This window comes from Mesoplodon bidens (assembly GCF_964165515.1).
Source record: "Mesoplodon bidens genome assembly, chromosome: 12".
Lineage (NCBI taxonomy): Eukaryota > Metazoa > Chordata > Mammalia > Artiodactyla > Ziphiidae > Mesoplodon > Mesoplodon bidens.
Window position 1 is genome coordinate 74,012,079 of NC_138168.1, and position 21,051 is coordinate 74,033,129.

At 38.4% G+C, this 21,051-nt stretch overlaps 1 protein-coding gene across 8 annotated transcripts in view; it reads left to right on the forward strand.

The window, feature by feature from the left end:
* UTRN (utrophin) overlaps positions 1–21,051 on the forward strand; it is a 525,852-nt gene that overhangs the window by 497,612 nt on the left and 7,189 nt on the right. For all 8 annotated transcript variants that reach the window (XM_081250822.1, XM_081250827.1, XM_081250825.1 and 5 more), the window contains 5 exons: positions 447–512; positions 7,437–7,595; positions 7,986–8,226; positions 11,409–11,517; positions 12,852–12,944. In XM_081250822.1, the coding sequence (XP_081106948.1) occupies positions 447–512; positions 7,437–7,595; positions 7,986–8,226; positions 11,409–11,517; positions 12,852–12,944 (668 nt within the window). The remainder of the gene's footprint in view (positions 1–446; positions 513–7,436; positions 7,596–7,985; positions 8,227–11,408; positions 11,518–12,851; positions 12,945–21,051) is intronic.

The window sequence follows — 21,051 nt, forward strand, 5'->3', positions numbered from 1 at the left end:
GGTAGAGAAAGGGGAAAGGATGAGAAGGAATGAAGGAACAGAAGCTGAAGTCCAATAATGGGGGGCCCACTTGCTAAGGAGTAGGATTCTGTCCTTTGGTAAAGGGGAGTCGTGGAGAGTCTTTAAACATGAGAGGAACATAATCAGATTTGTGTGAGAATGAAGACTGACTTAAGGGTCTGGGAGGTCAATTCTGAGACTAGGTCTATTAGGAGACTAAGTAACATGATATAAATAAAATAAAGGTCTCCAGGCCTTAAGGCAGTGGTGATAGAAATATAGCTCAACATTAGAGGTTGTTTTAATTTCAAAGTCTTGCTGGGGGATTTGGGCCGTTCTGTATTTTGTGAGAATTAGGACAGTTTAAGGAACACTGAGGATGTACCAGTCGACATCCTATGCCCTATATGACCACATTCTCTAACCTCCTTATTTACATTTTTCAGACTGGCCCAGATGGAAAGGACTAATGGGTCTTTCCTCACTGATAGCAGCTCTACCACAGGAAGTGTGTAAGTAAATCATGAAATTAGTGCTGCCTGGGAAAGCTAGTTCTTGTATTATGGCTGTCGGATATAATCTTCATTGATTGCAGCCCTGAATTTTGATCCCAATCAAAATTGATAAGTGTGGTTATAAAAATGTCTATATAGATTTTATGCTTTCAAGCCATGATAGTATAAATTGGATATGTTTATTTAGTTAGTTTCATATAAGTTACTGAAAAAAATCCTACATTTGGCCACTCATCTGCCTCAGGAAAATCAGATTGTTTTATTTATAAATACAGGTATAGATATTCATTCCATTTGTCTGATATTTCTTGTTAATTTAACAAATGTAATTCTACAGAATATGTGCTATTCTGTAAAATTCTCTTCCTTCTGTGTGCTCACATTTTCTCCATAATCTCTGCCATTTAATAATTATAACCCACACAGGCTTGGACATCTCTTCCCCACCCTTCATTGAAAAGTGTTGACTCCTCTGCCAATATTTGATTTTATTAGCAACTAGGAAAAGCCTCCTTAACTTAAGAATACTTTTTAAAAACCTTTCTAGACAGATATTTTATCTCTGATTATCCCCCTGTTGTGTGCCATCTTGCTTTTAGAACTTTTCTCACCCTCCACCACCTTGGAATTAACATTTTAAATTCTGAATGATGTCTAAAAGATTTCAATAGTGTCAAGTTTACTTGACTCACACAGATTCATTGTGGTCTGGATCTGGTGGGAAGCTGTAAGGTAGCCAGAAAAGTTGTAGAACATGGTTCTTAGGTGTTTTATACTAAAAAAGATCATGGAGAGAGCCAAGTTGAAATACCTTAGGGGACTCTAACATGGAATGCCTTCTGGTCAATATATATATATATTTTTTTGGCGATACGCTGGCCTCTCACTGTTGTGGCCTCTCCCGTTGCAGAGCACAGGCTCCGGACGCTCAGGCTCAGCGGCCATGGCTCACGGGCCCAGCCGCTCCATGGCATGTGGGATCTTCCTGGACCAGGGCACGAACCCGTGTCCCCTGCATCGGCAGGCGGACTCTCAACCACTGCGCCACCAGGGAGGCCCTGGTCAATATTTTTAAAAAATTGTTTTATTATCATTAAGCTTATAAATAAAAGTTCTCAGGAGATTGTTCAATTTTAAATTTCAAAGATTAGCAAGATAATACTATATAATAATACAGTAGTGATTTACCTTATTATTAATGTACTGTGAGTTTGGAACAATTCCCAAAGCAAGATAATAGCATATTCATAATGCTTGTTTCATATTTAACCTCCTAGTATGTATTTCTTATAAAGTAGTTAAGTATCTTGAATATCCTAAATCCACATGACTTCCACCACATTTGACAAATAGCTAAAGAATTAAACAAAATTAAAAAATAATCATTAAGGGCCTCCCTGGTGGCGCAGTGGTTGAGAGTCCGCCTGCCGATGCAGGGGATACGGGTTCGTGCCCCGGTCTGGGAGGATCCCATATGCCGCGGAGCGTCTGGGCCCGTGAGCCATGGCCGCTGGGCCTGCGCATCCGGAGCCTGTGCTCCGCAACGGGAGAGGCCACAACAGTGAGAGGCCCGCATACCGCAAAAAAAAGAAAAAAAAAAAAAAATCATTAAAACCAAAATAATTAAATCCAAACTTAAATTCTTTAAAATGTGTTTTTTGCATCTTGTGAACAGAGTAAAGGCAATGTTCAAATTTAGTTTCTCCTATTTTCAAATTAGAATAAGCACTATTTATTTTTAAATTTAGCACCAATGCCTGAGAAAAGACAATAATCAGATGACTAACAGCTGAATACATTTTAATATACTATCAGCAGATATCTTAACTCATTCTTCCATCCAGCAAATATTTATTGTAACCCTACCTTGCAGTAGCGTGCTGGAGGCAATTGTGAGAGCTGGTTGTTAAATTTTCAAGAAGTTTGTAAGCTTCTTGTTAAACAGAGCCATTATTCAAGTTCATTTGTATACACTTGCAGTTCAATAGATTAGGTTAAAATAAAAACAAAAGTAACACTCAAAACTCATCACATCCTAATTATTTTACTTCACTTTACTATTATCTATGCTCTTGGGGTGTCAGGTGGTGTGCTGCAACGGTGTATCTTTTCTCAGCTCTACATTCTGTGAAGTCATTAGCTTAAATTGACCGTGAGGAAGGTATTTAAACCATAGAATTAAAAATGCTACAAATCGGGGCCTTTTTATGTACTTATCTTGTAGAGAACCTGCTGGTAAACACTTAGCAGCACACCACTGCCATGCGTCCAATACTGTATACATAAAGGTCGATCTGTCTTCGGGAATCTTACAGGCTAGAGGGGACATGGATACGTGTTCCCACAGGGTAGGAACATGGTGAGGGCATTTGAAGTAGACAAAATAATGGGCCCCCAAAGAAGTCGACATCCTAATCCCTGAAACCTATGAATGTGTCACTTTACATGGCAAAAGGGACTTTGCACAAGTGATTAAATTAAGGATCTTGAGATGGGAAGATTATCCTGGATTATCTAGGTGGGTCCATTGTAGTTGCAAGGGTCTTTGAAAGAGGGAGGAGAGTCAGTTACGGAAGGGGAGGTAACGGTAGAAGCAGAGGTAAGATACAGAGATTTTACAGGTGCTACGCTGCTGGCTTTGAAAATGGAGGAATGTGGTGGCCTTGAGGTGCTGGAAAAGGCAAGGAACCAAATTCTCCCTTCTATGGGAGATTAAATTAATAGTAAGAATAGTAAGAATGTATAAATCACTAAAGAGAAATTGTTTTCCAGTTACTGGTACATTAATATTTTCTTAATGAATATGTTAATAAATCTTACTTTGATAAAGCCAATCTGGAATTTCTTTGCTCTTTCACGGTTTGAACTACTGAGTATTCTGGGGTTCTTTTCCTGGGAACATTCAGGGGCTCCATCAAGTGAGAATGCTGACAAGGACTCAACCCTCGAAACCCTACTCTGGACCTAAAATCCAGTGGTTTGACATAGAATGGTCATTTTTTTCTCCCTTAAATGTATAATATTTACCTTTAAAATATTTTCATTTTAATCAGTACTATTGACTTGACAAGATGAATAAGTATTACAATAATAAATTTGTAATTCAACATCTGCTGGGCCCAACCTCCCAAATTTGGTTTTGGGTGATCTCAGCCATAGGCAATAAAAGAAAGCCCTATGCCTTTGAGATGGGAATTTTGAGACTTGAACTTGTAATTCTCTCTAAGTTACTCAAGGCCCTTTAGCCATTTGTATCTGCAGTTTGAGCCTTTCTCTGTCCTTCAAACTGGTCTATGAAACCAGCTCCCTGGCTCCTATCAATGTGCATCTTCTGTGAAGCTGGTTAATTAGTCATGGTACCTCCATGCATCATGGGCTGCTACCTCCCCAGCCCAGACCTGAATCAATCTCGTGGCTTTTTACTCCCACATAAACTCAATTCTCAGTATTCCCTTTTCTCCTGAAAGTCTGACTGTGGACAATTTAAAGGCATTAATTTTAAGGATACTAAATTTCTTTCAAGGAGGAATTGAGTAACCGTGTCTCAAAAAGAGACAGGACTCAGGATAGTCTTGGGGAATCTGAGTAGCTGGAACTCAAGGACATCTCCTTAGGTCATTGCCATCAGGATGTCTCACTCCATCTGCCATCTGCTCTTGAGCGACACTGTTGTATGTGGAAGTATCAAATTGGGGGGCTGGCCTGATTGGCACAGGCATTGCTGTTTGCAACTCTGAAGCCTGGAACAGAAAAAATCTTTAAAGGAAGGAAATTGCGGACAAAGCGCTTTGCTGTACATTTACTTGACCTGGTTGGTCATATGAATGGCTAGGTTAGGACTCTAGACCTTGTCCGTTAACTTTGGACATTGAATATTATGAGAGTTGGAGGCTAAACATTTTTCTTTCTTTACAAACAAATGATTTCCTGTTTTGTTTTGATTTCTGGCTGATTTCTTGAGATGCTTTATCCTGAATAGATAACATTTTCACTGGGATATATATGACCATTTGTCTTTTGTTATTATTTCTTTTTTCCATACTCAGTCTTTTTAGTTTCTATACTCCTCTTTTTCGCCTGAGAAATATTTACAAATGTTCTCCTCTACTCTTACTTTTTTATTACTTTATTATTTCATTTATATGCACTGTATTTTTATGCTTCGTCCATTTGTCCTGTCCATTTATTAGACCTGTACTTTTTAATCCTCTCTTATTATGGCCTCTCTCTTCACATAAGTTGAGTGAAGTGCCTCCAGGCATCACTGACTTAGAGTCTTGTCATCCTTAGCAGCTAATTGGTATCCCTGTGGTGTTGATACATTAGCCTCACAGCCTTTTCTGCTCCTTCATGATACAGTTATGTTTAGGGTATAATAATAAATTACCCATTTACTCCCTCTCAGGAAAATACCCTCCCCCACCTCCAAACACACACACACATACCTCCTTGCCAGGTTTCTGTTTGATTTTGCTACATGGGCATCCTAGGAGCTTTGGGTTCTGCTTTCTTTCTTTCTTTTTTAATTTATTTTTTTGACCGCACTGCATAGCTTGTGGGATCTTAGTTCCCCGACCAGGGATCAAACCCATGCCCCCTGCAGTGCAAGTGCAGAGGCTTAACCACGGTACCGCCAGGGAAGTCCCTGGATTCTGCTTTCAAACACTGCTGCTCTGCATTGGTGCAGAACCCATTCTCTCCTCTTATCCTCACCCTTCTAAATTTAGAAGCAAGCATGAGATTCTTCTGAGAGGCTCCCTTATTTATTGCACAGCGATATGGTGTTTCCGCAGGACAGGTCATCAAAAGATGATGCCATAGCTTATTTTAGTCCTTCCCATCTATGTTTCTTATTTCCAGTTTCTAACTGTGTTGAAAGAGTCCCACTCCTTTTTTATTCATTTGATAGTAGAAAGGTGGTGAGATTAGGGAGGTTTACTGATAAAGGAAGCAAAGTAAATCAGCAAGTGGCTCATTTGAACCTGTGCTTTGGCTGTTTTGCAGGCCTACCAGTCATTATTTTCAGTTCCTTCTTTATATCACTCTGATCTCAGTGCTCAGGAGATGCCTTTTCTAAGAACTCACTACCTCTCAGATGCAATTTCATGTCCCCTCTTTATCAGAGTAAAGTGTGATAACACAGGGTTGGATTTTCAAATTTGACTCACAGTATCAAAGATCTCACCTAGTATCAAGCATTACTCATAAGCAAAAGGTCCAGGACTGCCCGTGCCACTCACCAGGTTACTTCTGGCTGCGTTAGGATGTGCTCTGACCGCAGGGTAACAGATGAGGTCTTTAAGGGATATTTGCAGTCACATCACTTACACAGCAGGGAGCTGGTTCAGACATGGAATAGCTCCATTTTATACTCTGATAGCTACATAACTTACACGATATTTTTCTGAAGCCCTATCCTATAAATCCATAGATTCCAGGATTTGTTTACCAAAAGCCATCAAAACAGATCAGGTACAGTCTGCCAAAGGTATTCTATAGCAGGACTCTCCTGCTAGTATTAGCCAGGAAGTCTGTCATTTGCACATTTACAAGGAGATCTGACTGGATCTCTGGTAAAAGAAGGGAAGGGATTCCAGTCTTGCTGATAAGCATTTCCTTCACATAAACATATCAACTTTGTCTACTTTGTTATACTTCTGTTTCTGTCAATCATTAGATTTGACCACATTATTAATATGTCTAGTTCATTAGACAAGTAGTTAGAAAAGTGGGAGAACCCAAGTCAGTTAAATGGAGTTCCTTGTTTAATGCAGAATGATTGATCCTAGAAGTGACATGCTGATAATATCAAGTAAGATATCTGTAGCTATTTTATAAATATCTACAATTATAATTTATGCTAAGTTATTTAAATGAAAGAATATAAGGATTTGCTTCTCCCATGCTTTGGGTTACAAAGCATTATAAAATTGCTGTTAACCACATGATAAAGACAGTGAAATCAACTAGTTGATTGGGACTGCTGTAGCAAAAGACTACAAACTAGGTGGCTTATAAATGACTAACATTTTTTTCTCATAGTTCTGGAGACGGGGAAGTCCAAGATCAAGGAGCCAGCGGATTTAGTACCTGATGAGGACCCCTTCCTGGTTCATAGCTGTCATTTTGTAGTTCCCTCACATGGCAGAAGCAGGAAGGGAGCTCTCTGGGGTCTCTTTCATAAGGGCACTAATCCTAATCTTAGAGGCTCCACCCTCATGACCTAATCACCTCCCAAAGACCCTACCTCCACACACCTTTACACTGGGGATTAGGTTTCAACATAATTTCGGGGAGGGGAAACAGTCTATAGCAGTTTATTTATTTATTTATTTTAAATTTTGTGGTACGCGGGCCTCTCACTGTTGTGGCCTCTCCTGTTGCGGAGCACAGGCTCCGGACACACAGGCTCAGTGGCCATGGCTCACGGGCCCAGCCGCTCTGTGGCATGTGGGATCTTCCTGGACCGGGACATGAACCCATGTCCCCTGCATCGGCAGGTGGACTCTCAACCACTGCGCCACCAGGGAAGCCCTATAGCAGTTTATTTTTAATTAGCAGTCTTTTAACCTACTCTTTTGGCATTCAGTTATTGATTTTACCTGTACGGTCTTTCATATTAACTATTTAAGTGTTGTACCTTTTATCCTCTGCTGAGTAAAATATCTCTTCTAAGGTTTGTGAGATATACATGTTAGACCAAGGCAAAGCATGAAATGTTGGTATGTGTGTATAGTATACATACACTATGAGGTAAAATATCTTCCAAGAGTTTTAAAGTGAGGTCATTGGGACACTGAGCTCTAAGGCAGTCATGGCTCAGTAGCCATCCTAACCATCATTGTTTCTATCTACTTCCTTTACCTCCAGACATCCATGTCCAGATGTGAGCCTTTCTGTGTGTCTCCTTTGTCTCCATAGGGAGGACGAGCATGCCCTCATCCAGCAGTACTGCCAGACGCTCGGAGGGGAGTCCCCTGTGAGCCAGCCCCAGAGTCCCGCTCAGATCCTGAAGTCAGTAGAGAGGGAAGAACGCGGAGAACTGGAGCGGATCATTGCTGACCTTGAGGAAGAACAAAGGTGTGCTAGACCTGGGAGGAGAAGATGTGTCACCCTGGGGAAACTTCTGATGGGGAATTCTTTCATATTCACTTCAACATGAGCCTTACCCATTCTTTTTTCAGGACTATTGTCCAGGAAGTACAGTGGAGGCAAAGTTTTAAGAGGACATTAACACACTGGGCAGCTGGCTGCAGATTACAGCTGCATTTCAGGGTTCAGGGATGGTGTCTGTTAGAGCACTTGTTTATTTAAAAGCACACTTTTATTCATGCTTGCTTATATCATTGTTGTACGTGTTTTTACCTATGAGGAAGTTGGTAGCACGGGCTACATTTGGAGCTCATGGACAATTTTGGTGAGAAGGTGAGGTATACAATACTAATTCCAGTTTTCCCTTCTCTACACTAGAAATCTGCAAGTGGAATACGAGCAGCTGAAAGACCAACACTTGAGAAGGGGCCTCCCTGTTGGCTCCCCTCCAGACTCTGTTGTATCTCCTCATCACACATCGGAGGATTCAGAACTTATAGCAGAAGCAAAACTCCTCAGGCAGCATAAAGGTCGGCTGGAGGCTAGGATGCAAATTTTGGAAGATCACAACAAGCAGCTGGAATCTCAACTCCACCGACTTCGGCAGCTGCTAGAGCAGGTAGCGTGTGCAGAACTTGATGTCACCTGTCCCCACCCCATCTGCCCCAGTCCCGTGTCCCATGGGACTCAGTCCCAGAGTTGGTAGAGAGGTTCACTTCCGGTTTCTCCTCTCCATAGTGGATTTAGACTGTGTTAGAAATCCCTCTTCAAACATAAGCATTAAATGCTCACTGGCGCCAAAAAATGCGTTTTCCCAGCTTAAGATGTAATTGTGTATTCTTCTTTAACACTGAAATCTATCTCAGCTCTGAATAGTTTAAGGCAAAAGATCCTATAACATATATCTGCGTAAATTACATTTGGGAAACATCTGTGGGCATTAAGGGAAGGGAAGTGACCTGAACTCTTCATGGTAAAACCTCCTTCCAATGAGCTATTTTCAAGAAATGAAGTAACAGGTGTTTATTAATTTGCAGTTATTATTTCCCAACATAGCTATTAGTTCCTACCATAACATGTTTTATGGCAGTTGTTTGCAGACTTTCTTGACAATAAAAAGTACAATTTGCATTATGATGAATGCATACATGTATGATGAATACACAATGCTAATTGCTGTTATTAAAAAATGCTTCCTCTTACTTTCTATTTTTTTCCTTCCTTCTTTCCTTCTTCCCTTCCTTCCTCCCTCCCTCTTATTTTTCTTCTGTCTTTCTTTCTTAGTGCTGGTTTTATAATTCATCAATGGGTAATAGCCTGCAATTTTGAAAAACACTGTTCTTTGGGATATAAAAGAAGCATCAGATATAGCTTCTGCCTTTTTACCTTCGATCTTGTTAGAGACCATAACAAAATAGTATGATATATAAGGTAGTATCACCTATAAAGACACAACACACTATAGAGAATCAAGTACCTGATTACATCTAGCCGTTAAAGAATAGGTGTCATGTCACAGAACTGGTAGTGAAGATGTCTTTGCAGCAGGTGTCTATTGTATAGAATCCCAGCAAATGGACCTGGAACTTTTCTCTCTTGAAGAATCCCTGACATGAGAATTCATGTCATCTTTTGCCTTTTTCTCTGGCCTATGCAGTATGGGGCCCCTACACAGTGAATAGGAATGACTTTCTCCAGAAATGATTCATTGAGTCAAAGGCAGAAACAACTCTCTCTCCAGTGATTTTCTCAAATTTTAGAAAACCATCTTTTCGCCATTGCTATCAGTATCTTTTAACATGTCAGAATCATTCAAAACAGTGTAATTTTTGCATTACCTGCACAGTAGGCCACAGAATACCCCTTATACTTTCTGAATGTCTGTCACTGTTTCAGCCTTTTTGTGAGACTGCTTGGGGGAAGGTTTACTTTGGAACTGTGCATCATTAGACCTTCCCCAAGGCCTGGCTGGTTTTCTCTAAGTACTTTGAATGTTTGAAGCTTATCTTGGTGCCACTCGTGTACATTGGAAAAGCTACATTGTTAGTAATGTGAATTTGATGTTTCTGAATGGTACCTGGTTAAGGGATGACTCTTCTCTGGAACTCTCTTACTTAGAATATGAAGTGTGAGTATTAAGGATTTACTGCGTAGGTACAATTGTTGTAGAAGGAAGCTGTGCTTGAAAGCTTTGTTTGCTGTAGTCTGTTGATGCTCTTAAGAGAGCCGAAGGCTCTTCTGCTCACCCTCACCTCCCCCTACTAGCTTCCTCCTGTTAGACAGAGCTGCCTGATGGCTCATGAGCCTTCAGAATTGCACAGTAATGCTTTTCGAGAAATCGGATATCTAAATGGCTCTGTGTATTCCAGACTGTGGAACTCTTATCCCTTCTTAATGACTTGGCATGAATGCCAGAAGTTGATGGAAAATTCAACTCTGATAGTAAAAACTAGCAAAACTACCAGACTTCAGCTAATATAGATGTAATAGAAAAATCAGCATCAAAAACCTTGTAACTGGGACTTCCCTGGTGGCCCAGTGGTTGAGAATCTGCCTGCCAATGCAGGGGACGTGGGTTCGAGCCCTGATCCAGGAAGATCCCACATGCCATGGAGCAGCTAAGCCTGTGTGCCACAACTACTGAGCCTGTGCTCTAGAGCCTGCAAGCCACAACTACTGAGCCCGTGTGCCACAAGTACTGAAGCCCACATGCCTAGAGCCTGAGCTCTGAAACAAGAGAAGCCACTGCAATGAGAAGCCCACACACCGCAATGAAGAGTAGCCCCCGCTCACCACAACTAGAGAAAGCCCGTGTGCAGCAATGAAGACCCAACGATGAAGACCCAATGCAGCCATAAATAAATAAATAAATTTATTTAAAATATATTTAAAAGAAAAAACCATTGTAACTTCTGCCTTCCCTTTACAGTGGATCACACTTTTCTAATTTGACCATGTACTTGTCCATTTCAAACTTTCTGCCTTTGTGAAGTATTTATTAGGTGTCAGATTCTGTTCTAATTGCTTTAGAAATACTAATTGATCACCTCCTTCACAAAACCCTCTGACACAGGCACTCTTACCACTAGTTTATAAATAAAAAATTCAGTTTTATAAATAAAAAGCAGATGATCATAAAATTTCCTCAGAGGGACTTCCCTGGTGGTCCAGTGGTTAAGACTCCATGCTTCCACTGCCTGGGGTGTGGGTTCTATCCCTAGTTGGGGAACAAATATCCCACATGCCACAGTGCAGTGCAGCCACAAAAAAAAAAAAAAAAAAAAAAGAGAAAAAAATTTCCTCCAAATTACTCAGCTCCGAGTGACTGAGTTTGTATCCGAACAGCTAAATCCAGAATCGTGCTCTTCACCACTCTCCAGTATTGCTGTTAAATATTGATTTGAATAAAAAAGGAGCTAATTTTGAAATTAGATAAATTTACTATATGAGAAACTGTTAATTTTTTAAAAGATGAATGAAACATGTTTCCAAATTCACTTGGTTGACATAAAAATAATGGAACAATTGAGGAATGACACTGACATTGATAGGTAAAGCTTGCCATACAACCAAGTGAGTTCTTCAAGGTGCCCAAATCAAAAGGAAAGGACCACTTGGTCCTCAGGTGAATACTGGTGAGCCCACCAACTGATGCTAAAATGTATTTGAAAATGACTGAGGGTGAAGAATGTTATGTGATTTAATTATCTGTAGTTGGGGAGGGGAAGTTAGAAACGGAAATGTTTTCTTTAATCGTTATTTGAATCTTTCCTCTGTTCTAACCTCTGAATGTGATTCCAGCCTGAATCGGATTCCCAAATCAATGGCGTCTCCCCCTGGGCTTCACCTCAGCAATCCGCACTGAACTACTCGCTAGATCCGGACCCCGGCCCACAGTTCCATCAAGCAGGTCCGTGTCCCCAAGACTTGGCTACTCCCTCCCCTGGTCTACTCTGGGCTTAGCCATTTGTTGGCTTTTCATTTTAAATAAGATTCTTACACATGGGTGCCTTAGGGCATAAAGGAATTTGTATTCTCTGTGGTCTCAGCTGAGTACAAAGCCATTTTAACTATACCAAAAAAGCAAACATTTTAGAATAATAAACTATAATGCACTTGTTTATATAAGGTGTAGTAGTGGACTGAATTTTGATGAAAGATGAAAAAGAGCTCTTTCCTTTGGGATGAGCACAATTTATTTTTTTCTTTGCCTTAGGAACAATTCTTTTTTTCAGTAAATTTCCTGTCTCTAAAATTTCATACTTGTACACATTCAGAATAAAATACTAAAGAATATTACACCAAACATAGTTTTCTTTGCCCAGGGCTGGAGACTCAGTGTTCTGCTTTCTCCATCCTAGCTCCTACAGACATTTCCGCCCCTCCCACCCCCATTTGAGGCTGAAGTCCCACCCAGCCTCTCATTGGTCACAATGGGGACCTGTCACTACTGCTAGGAAGGGCCCTGTCAACCAGGCATTCTGGAATGACACTTTGTTATTGATGAAATTAAGTTCTAAAATTCTACTGAGGACCACATACTTTAAGCAAATTAATTTGTTTATCTTTTGCTGCATTAATCTGTAGAAAACCTAAAATATTAATATTATTTTAATTTTTAAATAAGAGGACTATTTTGCTATCAATTATAGACTAAAAAACATCAAAGTAAAAAATATATTATAAAATACCTCTAGTGGGAGTTCCCTGGTGGTCCACTGGTTAGGACTCTGCACTTCCACTGCAGCGGGCATGGGTTCGATTCCTGGTCGGGAAACTAAGATCCCATATGCCCCGCAGCATGGCCAAAAAAAAAAAAACTACCTCTAATTTTGTGGCAGTATAAGCTAGCCTATGCTGACGTCTCCAAAAAGAAGGAAGGAAAACGAAATTAATGGAATATCTTTCTCATATGAAAAAATACTTGTAATGCACAATAGTGGAATTCTGACTAATAAATTGCAATAATATGACTATTATTTTTCACTCGTGAATTTTCCCCTGACATGTGGATTCTTCCTTTAGAAACATCTAATAAATTTTAATTATGTAAAACTCTGTTACCACAAAAAAATACAAAAATGGTTTTGGAATTTTCCCCTAAAATTATCCTTTATAAGGAGAACTATTTTCACCTTGATGTTTAGAGGCCAGTACTAGTACTTTCTCCCTGAAGTTGCGTTTTGGTGGAAGGCCAGACATTAACTTCAGAGTGTCTCTTGTTCTTTCTATCTGCTGTCACAGCGGCAGAGGACCTGCTGGCCCCCCCTCATGACACCAGCACAGACCTCACAGAGGTTATGGAGCAGATCAACAGTACATTTCCATCTTGCTGCCGTGAGTATGAAAGATCATAACATGACTGCTACGCTTTTTCCTTCCATTTCTTTTTCCTGAGTGGGGCCCTTTGTCTTCTTTGGTAAGATAACAAAAACCAATATTAGAAACAAGACTGCAAATTATTTGAAGATAAATCAAACATTCCTGATGTCGGCAAAGCAAATGAAGCCCAGCCTATATACCATCATATCACTGGGTGCAGGGCCAGCGAGAACCTGCTCTTTGGGATTCTTTGGTCTGCCTTCTGAGTGATAACATGAGGCAAATAAAACAAGCCTGTCTTTAAGGAGAAATTATCCTCTTCAATGCAGGCTATAGTAAGAAACATGTATTACTTCGAAAGAGAGCTTTTACTGACATACCAAATAAGGTCTGAAAATGGCTTTTTCTAATGTAATTCCCTCTCTTCAGACCTTGTCTTCTGATGTCATCAAATTCAGGTGTAGAAAGGGATTATTTTAAAATTTTCCTTTTTTTTCCCTCCTTTTTTTTTTGTTTTGGTTTGGGGTTTTTTTTTTTTTTTTTGGTTTTGGAGTTCTTTTCTCATGGAATAAAATAGTCACTGTATAAAGGCCAAACTATTTAAAGCATCACAGATTATGACCCTGTCAATTTTCCATATGAAAACTAAGAGCCAGAAAACAACCAAATAAAAACAGTTCAAGTCCCAGAGGAAATTATATAATGATTGCTATTTATTGATTTTTTTCCCAAACATTTTGTTTTCAGTACCTTGCCACCTTGCAGTTTCTGCTGAGCTCTCAAAGAAAACATTTCTGCTGTTTCAAACAGTTTACTGTATATACATAGTATATAGTGCTACAATTATATTTTAAATAATCTTTTAAATAACTATGATTATTTATAAATACATTTATAATTTTGGGGGTGATTAAATCTAGTCAGCTATTAGACTAAGATTTCAGTATATACATATACTGTTATATATTATATATCCTGTATATGTAGTGTATATGTGTGTATATATATATATATATATATATATATATATATATAAAACAGCTTCTCATCACACCCTTTTCCATCTTCTTGGAAAATATTTTAAATGAGGGAAAAGACATTATCAGGAGTGTAGGTAAACATGATATGTTGACTTCGTTTGAAAAGTATGCTTCAATTTATACCACTCTACAGTTTACAAAATGCCAACCTTAGTGGGAAGTGGAAACAGCTATTTGAAATATAATCTTCTCTGAATTTTCAGAAGTAATTGCCTAAAGGACATATGGCAGTTTCCATAAGTCCATAAATATATTTATATTGGGGAGCATATAGTTTCCCAGGTTATTATTTGTAATTTCATTTCTCAAAGTTTGCAGAATCATATGTACCATATATCAATCTTCATGCTCACCCACCCAAAAAGCATGTGCATACACACACACACACACACACACACAGAGGTTTTTGGCCCTGTAGAGTATCACAGAAGCTTCAGAGGGTCAGGTGAAGCCCATATGCTATCAGATTGTTACTTATTTACTAGGCTCTATAACAGCCATGATAGATGAACAGATTAAATCTTTGTATTAATTATAATTCAAGGTTAAATTTAATAGAGATTTTGGTTCCACATTATATTTTACTTAATGGCTACATGAAACCTCATCATAGTCTTTATAAGCCAGAGTTTCAAAATTAAATTACTTTTTAGTTTAGCTTAAATCCAAATACATTAATAATTAGTTAAGAACAAATTCTGTAAGTCAAACCTGTTTAGAAGTTTTTATTCAGCTATCATAATGGATATTTTCAAGTTAAAAGTCAATTGGCAGTGAGAGCTAGCATGGGAAATATATTTAAATATATGCTTTCTAGTGGATATAAAATGTATAATTTCCATATTAAAATTTTTATACAAGAATTCATGGTCCATTTTAAAAGTTTAATTTTTTTAAAGCAGTTACTTTTAAATCTTTTTCACAGTATATTCTTATATGGAGATATTGTATAAAGCTAATCTATGTCATATTTTACAAGAGAATATAATTAAAAATAAATAATAACATAAGTATAGGGCAAAAATAAATCTTAAGGGAGGGGTGCGTTCATTTCATTTTCTGGCTTCCCTTAAAGGCAAGTGTAAAATTCCCATTGGTTGGTATCTTATTAGCCATTAATAGCTATTATTGGTTCCTGAGAACAGTATATATCTTCAGTGGGATCCACATGACAGGTTAAACTCCCACTTTGCATTGGTGCCTTCTCACCTGTGCAATTCTCTATTGTGAGGGTGAGTTGCAGAAACCCAAGATTCCTTAACAGGATGTGACCCTGTGTTCTTACAGTCAAAGTTTACACATTCACAAATATTTATAATATTTATAGTTTTCTGTGGGTGAGTATTACTAGTCATATGTTATTTTGAAGAGCTCAAATACATCCCACATAGGAAATGATGATAGTATTATTTTAGAAATCCTTTTAAATTTAGATCTTATTATTTTTTGTTTCCGAGGTTCTGCTATTAATTTGGGTTTAGATTGCTCTTCTTGGTATTTATATATTATACTTTGCTTTGATAATATAAAAATCTCCAAGATAGGGACAGCTTTCCAGAAAAATAAAGGTGTAACTGATTTATTTGTAAAATTGATATATATTTTTAAAGTTCTGCCTAAAGTTATTAAACCCTTTAAGAAAATGGATGCAGAATAGAAATAAGCACCTGCCATAGATTTGGTGCTCAATACATTTCTGAATTGAATGAATGAATGAATGATTACATATTCCCACTGGGAAGGAAAGTTTAGTTGTTTAAGTTTCCCCCAGATAGTACTTAGAAGATTCTGTAGGATTCCTTAGCTTTGTTGCCCCTTTTAAGTTGCTCAAGCTAGCAAATATTTTAATAAGCCTTCGCATTCCCGAAACTTACTGACCACCTTTGGAGGATTTTTTGAAAGCAAATCAGATTGGCATCCTCCTAATGGCAAACCAATCCCTTGAGCCCCCGTAACTAACAAGAACTTTAAAATTGCTTGTCACCAGCATACAATGAATTGAGATCTGCATGTTAACCTTGACTTTTGATCCTTTGTGAATTAAAAATTAGCATGGTCACAAGTGAATTTCCACTCCTGGAAGTCTAGGAATTAAAAAGAAATTGTATTCTTGAATCCTAATTGCATGAATTGCCTACTTAAACATGACTTTTTTTTTTCGTACTGTGTCTGTATATTGTTGCACGTAACACTTTAGAATTCCTCTGTCTTGGATTAATATCCCACTTGGTCCTGATAGCATCCTTGAATTATGGCCTTTTAAAATTTTCTTTTCATTATTTACATTGAATTTCAGAGCAGAGAGGCAAGTATTTCCATCCCTTCCTGGCAAGAAGTTAATGAAGGGAATTTAAATGTGTTGCCTATAAACCAACATACTAAAATTTCCACTGACTGCTGTAACTAATTTTCTTAGTGTAAAATCTTTTGTTGGTTTTTTCATTTGTATCATCCAAATATATATGATACTAGTAGTAAGCTGAATATTATTTTTTACTAATAGACCAATAAATGCTTTTTCAATTTTTTTATCTACAAGCATATTTTCACTGTGAATTGCCTATATTTATTTATTTATTTATAACATCTTTATTGGAGTATAATTGCTTTACCATGTTGTGTTAGTTTCTGCTGTATAACAGTGAATCAGCTATACGTATACATATATCCCCATATACCCTCCCTCTTGTGCCTCCCTCCCACCCTCCCTATCCAACCCCTCTAGGTGGTCACAGAGCACCGAGCTGATCTCCCTGTGCTATGTGGCTGCTTCCCACTAGCTATCTGTTTTACATTTGGTAGTGTATATATGTCCATGTCACTCTCTCACTTCATCCCAGCTTACCCTTCTCCCACCCTGTGTCCTCAAGTCCATTCTCTACGTCTGCGTCTTTATTCCTGTCTTGCGCCTAGGTTCTTCAGAACCATTTATTTATTTTTTTTTAGATTCCACATATATGCATTAATATACAATATTTGTTTTTCTCTTTCTGACTTACTTCAATCTGTATGACAGACTCTAGGTCCATCCACCTCACCACAAATAACTCAATTTCGTTTCTTTTTATGGCTGAGTAATATTACATTATATATATGTGCCACGTCTTCTTTATCCATTCAACTGTCGATGGACACTTAGGTTACTTCCATGTCCTGGCTATTGTAAATAGTGCTTCAATGAACATGGTGGTACACGACTCTTTGAATTATCGTTTTCTCACAGTATATACCCAGTAGTGGGATTGCTGGGTCATGTGGTAGCTCTAGTTTTAGTTTTTTAAGGCACCTCCATACTGTTCTCCTCAGTGGCTGTATCAATTTACATTCCCACCAACAGTGCAGGAGGGTTCCCTTTTCTCCACACCCTTTCCAGGATATGTTCTTTGTAGATTTTCTGATGATGCCCATTCTAACTGGTGTGAGGTGATACCTCATTGTAGTTTTGATTTGCATTTCTCTAACAATTGGTGATGTTGAGCAACTTTTCATGCGCCTCTTGGCCATCTGTATGTCTTCTTTGGAGAAATGTCTATTTAGGTCTTCTTCCCATTTTTGGATTGGGTTGTTTGTTTTTTTGATATTGAGCTGCATGAGCTGTTTGTATGTTTTGGAGATGAATGCTTTGCCAGTTTACTCATTTGCAAATATTTTCTCCCATTCTGAGGGTTGTCTTTTTGTCTTGTTTATGGTTTCCTTTGCTGTGCAAAAGCTCTTAAACTTCATTAGGTCCCATTTGTTTATTTTTGGGTTTTTTTCCATTCCTCTGGGAGGTGGGTCAAAAAGGATCTTGCTGTGATTTTTGTCATAGAGTGTTCTGTCTATGTTTTCCTCTAAGAGTTTTATAGTGTCTGGTCTTACATTTAGGTCTTTGATGCATTTTGAGTTTATTTTTGTGTATGGTGTTAAGAAATGTTCTAATTTCATTCTTTTACATGTAGCTGTCCAGTTTCCCAGCAAAATTTATTGAAGAGGCTGTATTTTCTCCATTGTATATTCTTGCCTCCTTTGTCAAAGATAGGTGACCATATGTGCATGGGTTTATCTCTGGGCTTTCTATCCTGTTCCATTGATCTATATTTCTGTTTTTGTGCCAGTACCATATTTTCTTGATTACTGTAGCTTTGTATTATAGTCTGAAGTCCAGGAGCCTGATTCTTCCAACTCCGCTTTTCTTTCTCAAGATTGCTTTGGCTATTCAGGGTCTTTTGTGTTTCCATACAAATTGTAAAATTTTTCATTCTAGTTCTGTAAAAAAATGCCTTTGGTAATTTGATAGGGATTGCATTGAATCTGTAGATTGCTTTGGGTAGTATAGTCATTTTCACAACGTTGATTCTTCCAATCCAAGGACGTGGTATATCTCTCCATCTGTTTGTGTCATCTTTAATTTCTTTCAACAGTGTCTCATAGTCTTCTGCATACAGGTCTTTTGTCTCCTTAGGAAGCTTTACTCCTAGGTATTTTATTCTTTTTCTTGCTATGGTAAGTGAGATTGCTTCCTTAAGTTCTCTTTCAGTTTCATTTATTTCAGATCTGATCTTTATGGTTCTGCTAACCTTGGGGGTTCCTTTGTTCTTCTTTCTCTAATTGCTTTAGGTGCAAGGTTAGGTTGTTTATTTGAGATGTTTCTTGTTTCTTGAGGTAGGATTGTATGGCAGTAAACTTCCCTCTTAGAACTGTTTTTGCTGTATCCCATAGGTTTTGGGTCGTCGTGTTTTCACTGTCATTTGTTTCTAGGTAGTTTTTGATTTCCTCTTTGATTTCTTCAGTGATCTCTTGGTCATTTAGTAGCATATTATTTAGCCTCCATGTGTTTGTATTTTTTACATTTTTTCCCCTGTAATTGACATCTAGTCTCATAGCGTTGTGGTTGGAAAAGGTACTTGATACGATTTCAATTTTCTTAAATTTACCGAGGCTTGATTTGTGACCCAAGATATGATCTATCCTGGAGAATGTTCCATGAGCACTTGAGAAGAAAGTGTATTCTGTGATTTTTGGATGGAATGTTCTATAAATATCAATTAAGTCTATCTGGTCTAATGTGTCTTTTAAAGCTTGTGTTTCCTTATTTATTTTCTTTTTGGATGACCTGTGCATTGGTGAAAGTGGGGTGTTAAAGCCCCCTACTAAGATTGTGTTACTGTTGATTTCCCCTTTTATGGCTGTTAGCATTTGTCTTATATATTAAGGTGCTCCTATGTTGGGTGCATAAATATTTACAATTGTTATATTTTCTTCTTGGATTGATGCCTTGATCATTATGTGGTGTCCTTCTTTGTCTCTTGTAATAGTCTTTATTTTAAAGTCTATTTTTTCTGATAGGAGTATTGCTACTCCAGCTTTCTTTTGATTTCCACATGCATGGAATATCTTTTTCCATCCCCTCACTTTGTGTCTGTATATGTCCCTAGGTCTGATGTAGGTCTCTTGTAGACAGCATAGGTATGGGTCTTGTCTTTGTATCCCTTCAGCCAGTCTGTGTCTTTTGGTTGGAGCATTTAATCCATTTACATTTAAGGTAATTATCAATATGTATGTTCCCGTTACCATTTTCTTAATTGTTTTGGGTTTGTTATTGTAGGTCTTTTCCTTCTCTTGTGTTTCCTGCCTAGAGAAGTTCCTTTAGCATTTGTTGTAAAGCTGGTTTGGTGATGCTGAATTCTATTACCTTTTGCTTGTCTGTGAAGGTTTTAATTTCTCTGTCAAACCTAGATGAGATCCTTGCTGGGTAGAGTAATTTTGGTTGTAGGTTTTTCCTTTTCATCACTTTAAATATGTCCTGCCACTCCCTTCTGGCTTGCAGAGTTTCTGCTGAAAGATCAGCTGTTAACCTTATGGGTATTCCTTTGTATGTTATTTGTTGTTTTCCCCTTGCTTCATTTAATATTTTTTCTTTGTATTTAATTTTTCATAGTTTGATTAATATGTGTCTTGGAGTGTTTCTACTTGGATTTATCCTGTATGGGACTCTCTGTGCTTCCTGGACTTGATTAACTATTTCCTTCACCATGTTAGGGAAGTTTTCAACTATAATCTCTTCACATATTTTCTCAGACTCTTCTTTTTCTCTTCTTCTTCTGGGACCCCTGTAATTCGAATGTTGATGCATTTAATACTGTCCCAGAGGTCTCTGAGACTGTCTTCAATTCTTTTCATTCTTTTTTCTTTATTCTGCTCTGTGGTAGTCATTTCCACTATTTTATATTCCAGGTCACTTATCTGTTCTTCTGCCTCAGTTATTCTGCTATTGATTCCTTCTTTAATTTCATTTATTGTGTTGTTCATCATTGTTTGCTCTTTAGTTCTTCTAGGTCCTTGTTAAACATTTCTTGTATTTTCTCCATTCTATTTCCAAGACTTTGAAACATATTTACTGTCAGTACTCTGGATTCTTTTTCAGGTAGACTGCCTATTTCCTCTTCATTTATTTGGGCTTTTACCTTGCTCCTTCATCTGCTGCATATTTCTCTGTCTTCTCATTTTGTTTAACTTACTGTGTTTGGGGTCTCCTTTTTGCAGCCTGCAGGTTCGTATTTCCCGTTATTTTTGGTATCTGCCGCCAGTGGGTGCAGTTGTTTCAGTGGCTTGTGTAGGCCTCCTGGTGGCAGGGACTGGTGCCTGTATTCTGGTAGGTGGGCCTGTATCTTGTCCTTCTGGTGGGCAGGGCCGTGTCTGATGGTGTGTTTTGGAGTGTCTGTGAACTTAGTGTGACTTTAGGCAGCCTCTCTGCTAATGGGTGGGGTTGTGTTCCTGTCTTGCTAGTTATTTGGCATGGGGCATGCTACACTGGAGCATGCTGGCCGTTGGGTGGAGCTGGATCTTAGTGTTGAGAGGAAGATCTCTGGGAGAGCTCTCACCAATTGATATTACGTGGGGCTTGGAGGTTTCTGGTAGTCCAATGTCCTGGCCTCGGCCCTCCCATCTCAGAGGCTCAGGCCTGACACCCAGCTGGAGCACCAAGACCTTGTCAGCCACACGGCTCAGAAGAAAAGGAAGAGAGAAAAGCAAAAACAAAAACAAAAAAAACGACAGACAGAACCCCAGGACAAATGGTAAAAGCAAACCTATACAGAGAAAAT